This window comes from Peromyscus leucopus, chromosome 17 (assembly GCF_004664715.2).
Source record: "Peromyscus leucopus breed LL Stock chromosome 17, UCI_PerLeu_2.1, whole genome shotgun sequence".
Taxonomy (NCBI): domain Eukaryota; kingdom Metazoa; phylum Chordata; class Mammalia; order Rodentia; family Cricetidae; genus Peromyscus; species Peromyscus leucopus.
Genome location: NC_051077.1, coordinates 8,853,171 through 8,863,489, shown reverse-complemented (window position 1 = coordinate 8,863,489; position 10,319 = coordinate 8,853,171). Strand labels below are relative to the sequence as shown.

Below are 10,319 nucleotides of genomic sequence, written 5' to 3'. Positions count from 1 at the left end.
CATGTTCATTGATGTTCATAAGATAGATCTCATTGTTCATATCCATCCTCAAAAGCTTATTATTTCCTTGCTTTTTTTCAAATATCTAGGAAACCACTCAGATTCCAAAACTGATGATATAATGAAAAGTTGTCAACTTCCACAGTGGAATGTTATCCAGCTGTAAAGAAAATGAAACTAAGAAAATGGCCTGTAAGTGAATGGAACTGGAAATAATCCTGCTAAGGGAAGTAATCCAGATTCAGAAATACACACACCATATGTTCTTTCTCAATGTGAATTCTAGCTTTAAATATATATATATATATATATATATATATATATGTTGTGTGTGTGTGTGTGTGTGTGTTGTGTTTTATGTATGTGTGTATGTATATATGTATGTATGTATATATATCCCCATAAGTCAAAAAATTAATAAAAGTCAAAAAATAATATATATACATATATATATATATAATGCCACATAAAAGTCAAAAAAAATTAGTAAGGGGCCATGGGAGGGGGAAGAATTCAAGGGAAGGGAGATAGGACATGAAGAGGGAAAGTCCTTCACAGAGGACTAATGAAACAGGAAGGGTTAAATGTGGTGGTGGGTGCATAGGAAAGATGGAGGAAAGAGTATAGGGAGGGATAACTAACACTAAAGACCTTTGAAAATGCCACAAGGAAACCTACTATTGTAGAAGCTTATGAAATATATATATATATACAATCATATACATATATGCAACAATCATTCCCACCCACTGAGCCATCTCCCTAGTCCCATCTCTCTGTTTCTTTGACTGTGAATTCAACATGATTGCATGTTCCTCCATCATGCCTTCTATACCATGATGGACTGTGTCTCTTAAACTATAGGCAAAATATTCCTGTCCTCCCTTGGGATGTCAAGAAGAGTAACACAGCATGCCAGCAACATACCCATCATGTAAATGCAAGATCAGGACATTTTTCAAATACAACAGAACTATATTTTTTTTGTCCTATACACCCACTTCTAGGAAATGTCTAATGAGTATTCTCTCACCATATTTACATGCTATTTCAAAAGAAAGGTATACTGTGATAAACACAGTTACTTGACATTGTGTGGTATGGATCTTTCCCTATGGCTTAATGGCATTATCTGCATTCCATCACTATTAAAACTTTTTCATAGTAAATAGACATGATAGAAGTAAGGTGGCTGGATCACTTTAGAACTGAATATAACTAAAAATATAAAACAACATCAGATTATTATAAGGCACTCTGCAAAAAGTTCATCCTAGAATGTGGCAATAGTAGGCTAACACAAACCACACCAGAGGATCAGCCTTGGCCTTACTGAGAGAGGCCCACAGACACTACTGCCGCTCCTCTTGTGAGAGACAAAGGACATAAAGACATGGTATAAAATATTCTTACCCACAGATGACATTGAATCTAGTTGAGTCTCCAGATCTTACTGCTAATTCACAGAGAACAGAAGTGAAAGACTTAGGAAATTGATCCTAAAAGAATCAGTCCAGTACAGAGTGGGAGATACACTATCAGAAAAATGACCTAGTTTCTCATACAACTCAAAGGTAAGAGAAGATAACAGGTATTTTATAGTGCAAGACAGAAAAGAGCCAAAAGCAGAGTGTGACCATGTTTGGGTCCACAGTAAGGAATAAGGAGGTCCCTGCATTTGTAGTTACTGAGGACATTCCCACTCAGGGACCAACAGGATTGCAAGTCTTAGAGCCACCTGTAATCACAGGGGACATTGGACAATAGCAACAGCTTGACACCTGAGCTGGTAAAAAGTGCTTTATATGAGAATCAGAAATAAATATTTTCATTTTTTATTCTCATTTTGCTAGTCACATAAATGTCTGAGATAACTGTCCAGTGCTATCCCCAAAGGCTGAACATCCCACAGACAATAGGTCAGTGAGTAGACAGCTGTGTGTCAGTGAGACCATATGACAAGAGCAGACAGGACCCAAGCTCCTGGTTTCCTGTCTCCCTTTAGTTGACTCTGGCCAGGATTTAGAATGGGACATTTGTAGCAAATTCTTGATATGCATGGACATTTTCATCATCACTTTTGTCTGAAAGTTTGTGATGTATCCACAATATTTTTTTAAATGGTGTCTTTTAAACCATAATAACATGAAAGTCTGGAGAAAATAACTCCTTCTACCTCCTATACATGTCCTGTACTATAAGATAATGGGGTACAAACTATAAATGAAACTAACAAATGTGCAATTTTATAAGTTTTAAAAAGTCGGGGAAGTAAACACATTTTTTAAAAAATTGTATGAGTTTCCTATGGAGCATTCACATACCCTGGTTAGATAAGAGGAAATTAGCATTTCCAGGATGAGATCAACATCTAGGCCTAGGCAAACAAAGACTGGAATGACATCAGGATTTGAGATGCCTCAAGATAAAAGATGTGAAACTTGGCTCTAGATTGCCACCCCTCCTTACAGCTATCTTTGAGGTCACGTCATCCTGGCCGTCTATTAATACAGATGCACTTTGTACTCTGGGTTTGTCTTTGAGCTCAGTTTTCCAGCTCTGGGCTTGTCTTCTAATCAACTCAGCAACCATGAAGATCTTCTGCTTTTTGTGGCTGATGCTCTGCCTACAAATCTTCCAGGTCAATCCAGGTAAGTACCAAGACCTGCTAAACCCCTGATCAGGGCTGGGAACATGGGGTCTACAAACAGGTGACAAATGTGTTCTGGGTCTGAGGAACAATCAACAGAAGAGCATTCCTAGGTCAACAGCTGACAGCCAACAGTCATCAGGGTCTCAATCTGTGCCCTAGGTATCAGGACAATGAGCCTGGCCAGAATGAAGAACTAGTAAGAGAAATTTCCCAAGACCTTTAATCCCTTTTTTGTCATGGTCATCTAGGACATATTCTTTGTAGAAAGTATTCCTCTGTACCTGCAGGAAGGCATAGCTCCCTGAGAGGCCAGATTCCTATCTGGAGCCAGGTGCCATTTCTTTACTGCCTTTCATGGATCCATTTAACACATGATTACAATACGCTGGGCTAATGGAGAACATGAACATGAGGTTCTAGAGTAGGTAAATTTGTGACAGATGCAGCATGTGGGTCTTGAAAAGCAGTGTGTATGAAGTGTAGACATAGAATAAAACACAAAGGTTCCTATTTTAATTCATTCCTCCCAATGCCTCTGTGAATAAAAGGGAATCACAACCCATTTCTTGGAGAGTTTACCCCCATCACGTGACTAGTGTTCAGTAGGTCAAGACCCCAACCCAAGGCTTCAGTTGTGATGTGGCCTTGTGGAGACCTCGTGTTTAGAGTGTAGCATGACACTGAAGGGAAGGAGCAGGAAGGGTCATCAATCCCAAGAACAAGCTCAAGAATGGCCTGAGATAGAATCAAAAGGCCGCAAATCTAGGGCTAGAGAACCCTAAAGGTTTCTGAATAGCACAGGAACAGAATGGAAGATGTTTTTTTCAGAAATTCATTTGTTTGGGAGAAAATTACAGGCCAATACCAAATGAGCAAGAATGGAAAAGGTAATTCACTAGGCATTCCTATTAGCAAAGCTTTGTTGTAACTGGAGCTTTCCTGTGTCCACCCAGCTCCTGCAGCTGCTCAGACCCAAGTAAACACACAGAGACTTATATTACTGTGTGGCTGTAGCAGGCTTCTTGTTATCTAGTTCTTGTATCTTAAATTAACCCATTTCCATTCATCTATAAGTTGCCACATGGCTTGTGGCTTACCAGTACTTTTACATCTTGCTTCCTCTGTGTCTGTCTGGTGACTCATGACTCAGCCTTCCTGTTCCCAGAATTCTCTTTTCTGTCTGTCCCTCCTATACTACCTACCTGGCTACTGGTCAATTGGCATTTTATTTATTAACCAATCAGAGGAACACATTCACGGCATACAGAGCGATATCCACAGCACTTTGTCCCTCGGATGTACCTGTCCCCATGTCATTAACTGTATTCCACAGGAAATCAGCTAAGTTAACCCAGTCCTCTACATAGGCATTTATAGCTCCAAGACATCTTTCTTCCTTTCCCTAAAGGCTGAACACACATATCATTTAGGTTTGGTCCATTTCCTGCCTTCAAAATGAGGCAAAAATGAGGACTCCAGGACACACGATTCTATACTCCAATTCCCATCTTCTCTGTCTATACTATGTGTCTCACCAAGGAATTTCCCAATGACCAGATGGCCCAACTTCTTCTGTCTCTCTGATCTGGCATGGACCAGCAGGGCCATTCTTCAGTGACAGGGGGAGAACAGGAGATAAAAAAAAATAAAGAAGATAGGAAACTTGGGGTCAGGAGGTCTTATATGAGCTGTTGGCTCATGCCAAGCAATATAGAATAGAATATAAGTCTCTGTGTGTTTACTTGGGTCTGAGCAGCTGCAGGAACTGGGGACATCAGAAGAAGCTCCATTCATACAATAGACTTTCTAATCAGGAAATCTTAGATCGATTGCAGTGGCAAAATGGAACAGCAGAAGCTATCTACAATGTGTCAAAGTACTGAGCTAATCAATAGCCTTAGGACTGCACAAAGGAAACACATAATATCTCCAATGTGTCACAGACTGAGCACACAGGTGGTAGTGGCACATGCCTTTAATCCCAGAACTCAGGAGGCAGAGCCAGGCAGCAGATCTCTGTGAGTTTGAGGCCAGCCTGGTCTACAGAGTGAGATCCAGGACAGGCACCAAAACTGCACAGAGAAAGAAACCCTGTCTCTGAAAACAAAAACAAAAACAAAACAAAACAAAAAAGAACACTCTGATTTCCTTGAAACCCTAGCCCCATCCCCAGAACAAACCATGCCAGGTCTGCCCCTGGGAAAGGACACAGAACTAGAGTTCCCTTTTATTGGGACCACCACAAAAGCTTTGGGTCAGCCTGGCTCCCAACACTGATCTCTGAAATATCCCCTGGGAATACCCCACAATGGCACTCAGAGTCCATCTAGAGACTGTAAGCCCGTTGCCTAAGACAACAGCACTGCAGTCTTCACATCAGTCTGGACAGAGCAGCTGGTTAGCAAGACAAGGGGAGGCACAGCTGTTGTCCATTGTAACCCCTTAACAAGAATGTCTTGCTTTATTTCCAGCTGACTAATAGCAATGGCCCTTCTTCTATACATACATTTGATTCTCCTGATTGGGAGTGGAGAAAAAAAAATAGACTCAGGTGAACAACAGCATTTTGTGAGACTGAATGCATGAAAAATATTTACCTCAAGTTTCATAACAGTAAGACAGACTATAAATTAACTGGATTAAAATCTATATAAAGACATCTGATGCTCAATGACTCACAACAAACTTTCCAAGAAGCCAGTACATCTCCCAGTGATTTTTTTATCCAGAAAACTATATTTTAAACTCAGAAAAATATGGCTTTGCTTTCATGGGAATCATTGAAAAGTGTTCAGTCTCTCTGGCACTCAGAGCCTCTCTGAAAATAAGAAAAAGAAAAGGATTCTTGGAAAGCAAAAGACAGAAAAGAAACAGACTAGTTGTCCACCAAGGTAAAATGACCAGCTTTAGGATGTGAGAGATGACTGAGATCAACCAAACCTCTTCCTTGGTAAATCTGAGAAGCTGCCAAGCCAGACTGGCTGGGTGGTTAACCAGCACCACTGCCTAAGGACATCTTGAACTCAGATCATAACTGAATCACTTCACACAAAGCCCAGAGCTATTTCTTTCTTGTGATGAACAGAATTCAATTAAAGAAAAGCCAGAAATACATGCTTATGGAGTAACAGGATCCGGTGGTCATCCAGGGGGTATGGTTAGATGAAATGAGATTCAAAATGGGTCTACAAGAATCCATCCTGGTCCAGGTTCTGTCTTTGTGGGCTTTCTGCTCTGTGAAGAGAATGACACCGCATTTGTCATCTGATATATCAGAGAGATGTTGAATTAACTGCATTCTGAATCTCTTCTTGATTCTAAAACAGTCCTGTTATATTTAACACTCTCTGCTTAGCAAGTGCCTTAGTTTCTTTTTCCGGTGTTGTGGTATAATATTCCGACCAAAACAACATAGGGGAGAAAGCATGTATTTTATTTCACAGCTCAGTATATTAGTACACTGTGGCAGGGAAATCAGAGCTGTAGGAGCTTAGAGTAGCTGGTCACATTGCATCCATGGAATGAATAATTTTGTCTACTTGACATAATCTAGAATAGCTTGGGAAGAGATTATCAGTGAGGGATTAGGTTTTCCTGTGGACATATCTGTAGGTGATTGTCTTTCTTGAGTTAACTGCCCATTGATAATGTCACGATTTAGGTTTAGGGCCTCAGTTATAAAAGGAGAACTGAGTACTGTCATGCATGTCCTCTCTCTCTCTCTCTCTCTCTCTCTCTCTCTCTCTCTCTCTCTCTCTCTCTCCTTTTGATTGTGGGTGTGACTACTAACTGCTTCAAGTTCCTTGTAGTGATGGACGATAACTTATAATTGTGGACCAAGCACTTTCACCCATAAATTGTTTTTGTCGGAATATTTTGTCACAACAATTGGAAAAGAAACTACAATAATCCACAGTTCAAAATCAGAGAGCAATGAATGAGTACATACTTGCTCAGTTTCTCCATTTTATACATTCAATGATGCCTGCCTGGCGAATAGTCCCATTCACATAATGATTTTCACATCAATAAAAAGATAATCTCCCACAGGCATACCAGAGGCCCATCTCTCAAGTGAATCTAGATTATGTCAAGTTGACAATTTAAAATAACCACAAAACTGATCAAAAATAAAGAAGAGGAACACACACACACACACACACACACACACACACACACATACATATACATATATATATATATGAATAATTAGATTGGTAATCTCATTAAGAAAAACAAACAAGAAAAAGCAGAGTGGACTTCTATCAAAGTGCTTTCAAAAATTTTTTTCCATTGTTCTTCCTAGAAACAATCAGTTGCAACTAGTTTACCAGGGAACATAGAGTACACTAAGCATCATCTTAGAATCATGCCAGCATAAACAGTACCACAAAAGGACAGAAAAATCTGGTTGTTCACCTCTAGAGAGTCTAACTGAGTATGATCATACATAAGGCCAACATTAGTGAGGTCAATGCCCTTACAGCAATCATAAGCAACAGAAGCCAGAGCCTATATAATGTAGAGAAAGGATATAAGACTAAACTCAGAAAAAAATGGATTTAGTGTGAGCAACTGAGTGGCTTAGGCTGTGATACATCTCTGAGAGAGTGCTGGAATGGTAAAGGCAGAATGTCACTCCATTTTCTCCCTCCTCCACAGCACCACTGGCCCATTGAATAGTTTGTGGTGATGAGAATTTTCAACAGACAGAGATGGTGATTCTTCCTTTAATCCCAGCATCTAAGAGGGCAGATAAAGAGCATTTCTGTGATTCAAAGCCAGCCTGAGCTACATACTGAATTCCAGACCAGTAAGTCCTATAGACTGACGTCCTGTCTCAAAATAAATAGAAAGGAATACTCTGCACATGCCCCTTCTAATGTAATCACTACTGGCTATGTTGTTATTGAGCCCTGGAACTTTCCCTGGTAAGCAAGTTAATGGTTATCGAGCCCTGGAACTCTCCCTGGTAAGTGAGTTTATGGTTATTGAGCCAAGGAGCTCCCCCTGGTGAATTCAAGACAGGTCTGTTTTTATTAGAGATTCTGAATTTCAGTTGTGGAAAGTTCTTTAAATTATAAAATTCTCTATGTACTTTGTGTAGAACTCTCATGCCTTCATCAAACATGCTAAAAATCACTGCAGCTAGAGCCCACAGTCAGGTTTTTCTGCTTTTTTTTTTTTTAGTTGCTGGTTACGACACACATCAATGTGCCAAGAAAAAAGGAATCTGTGAAGCCAAAAAATGCCCATTACTTTTTATTCAAGTTGGCACCTGTTTTCAAGGAAAATTCCAGTGCTGTATAAATAGATTGAGGAGAAACGACAGAAGGAAGAATGTGTAACCATTACTTTAATAAAGGAAAACATTCTTTGAGGTATAGCTTCCTCAAACTAAAATGAGTCTTCTGTGAATTTCTATTGAGTTAAGAAAATGTGGGTTATTTCAGGGTACCTGCAGTGAAGGACAGGCCAGTCAAAAACACATGTCTGTTCAAGGGGAAATATGGCCGTAAATTAAGCAAATATTATTCCACTTGATTTTTGAAGAAATGTACTATTGAAGATCATTTTACTCAGAGTAGGAAGTCATCTCAGGTGTCAAGAGGAGGGAACAGGAACATTGAGCCACTTCTACCTAAAAATAGTTTATGTCTTCAGGACTTGTTCAGATCCAACCATCAAAACCACCTTCCCATCCCCCTCATATCTGTAGGTTTCCATGCTGCCATGGGTATCTGCCACCCTTGGATTCAATTACCATCATTGCATTTCAGTTTCTGAATCCAGTGGCCGCCATTCCCACACCAAGTTATGACCAACAAAAGACTATTGTGACACTCTTCAGAGATAAGACTAGCTTTACACTTTTAATCTACTAACTTATTTCTTACAAGACTCCGAAAAGACTATAGACTTATGAGGCTTCCAGAGTTGGTGAGAAGAGAGTAAGAGCAATTCTCTGAGCTAAAGAGAAGGAGGAAAACAGACACTGCTACTTTTCTAGTAGTGAGCATTTTGGGCTTATGGCATTATCCCAACAACTACCCATAGAATCTGAATCCTTTTTACATCACTGAGTCACAGCATCAAATGTAAAAATTTCTGCTAGCTAAAACTATATTTATTAAATCTCTGATCTGATCCAAATTTGAGGACAAGGGTTGTAACACCCTACTCTCTTAATATTTGCTCTCACACATTATATCCAAGTTAGCTTCTATAAATCAGGAAATGGAAACAGTGTTTTGGAAGGCAATGCACATCCTCATGAGTAACACTGTGTGATTAATTTTGACATAATATTTAAAAGTCAAGGTCCACTATGTATACAGAAGCACATAGGAGTTTAGATGGTCCTGAGAAAACCTAGGACAAGCAAGGCCTTTATCTAATGGTGGTCATCGTCATTTCTCTACAATCTGGAATTCCTTTGCCTACTCTATTACCTAAAAATGGCCTCTTATATTTATTGATTTAAAAGATTATTTCTTCTCAACACCCTTATGAGAAAAAGACAAAGAAAAATTTGCCTTCATGGTACCTACTTATAATAATTCTCAGCCAGTCAAGAGATATCAATGGACTGTCCTCCTACAGGGAATGTTAAATAGCCCAACCCTGTGCCAATATTTGTATGACAGCCATTGGAATTAATACATAAACAATTTCCTAAATCTATAATTTATCATTACCTGGACAATATTTTACTAGCTGATTCAAATGCAGATAACTTAGAAAGAATATTTGAAGAAAAAGAAAAATTTGCCTTGTTGGGGATTACAAATTGCTCCTGAAAAGATGCAAAGGGAAGATTCTATTAATTATTTAGGATATAAAATAGGTCTACAAAAAAATTAGACCCCAAAAGGCACAAATTAGGAGAGATCAATTACAGACATTTAATGACTTTTAAAGATTATTTGGAGACATTTCCTATCTACGGACTGCTATTGGGGTAAAAATATGATGAAATGAGTAATTTGTTCAAAACCTTAGAGGGTGACAAGAACTTAAATAGTCCAAGAGAATAATCAGCTGAAGCTGAGAAGAATTGGCTTTGGTGGAAAAGACAATACAGGATGCATATGTGGAGTGTGTATATCCAAAGCTTGATTGCATTTTGGTTATTTTACCCTCTAAGCATTCTCCTACAGGAATTTTAATGCAGAGGGAGGATGTTATATTGGAATGGATATTCCTACCAAATAAACAGAGTAAAAAAAATTAAAAACTTATGGGGGAAAGATCTCTGACTTGATTTTAAAAGGAAAATTGAGACTTCATCAATTAGCAGGAATAAACCCAGTAGAAATTGTATTACCTTTAACTGAGGAGGACATTGAAAAATTATGGGCAGAAAGTGAACCTTGGCCAAGAGCTTGCAGTAATTTTAGGGGAGAGATTAACAGCAAATACTTCAAAAGTGATAGAATTCAACTTATAAAGAGAGTTGACTGGCTCCTGTCTCCCATTGTGCAGGAAACACCAATATCTGGAGCTCCTACATTTTATAGAGACACAAACAAACAAGGAAAGACAGGTTACACATCAGAAAATTTAAGTAAGTGGTTCAAAGTCCTTATAATTCAGTTCAAAAAAATCAAAATTATATGCTATTCTGATGGTATTAATGGATTTTTCGGAACCTCTCAACATAGTC

The 10,319-nt window shown here is 38.9% G+C and overlaps 1 protein-coding gene across 1 annotated transcript; it reads left to right on the top strand.

The window, feature by feature from the left end:
• The first annotated feature begins 2,491 nt into the window (after positions 1-2,491).
• On the top strand, positions 2,492-8,001 carry LOC114701869 (beta-defensin 38-like). The gene is made up of 2 exons (XM_028882063.2): positions 2,492-2,651; positions 7,844-8,001. The coding sequence occupies exons 1-2, from the start codon at positions 2,591-2,593 to the stop codon at positions 7,999-8,001; spliced, it is 219 nt and encodes a 72-aa protein (XP_028737896.1). The 5' UTR covers positions 2,492-2,590.
• Positions 8,002-10,319: the final 2,318 nt, after the last annotated feature.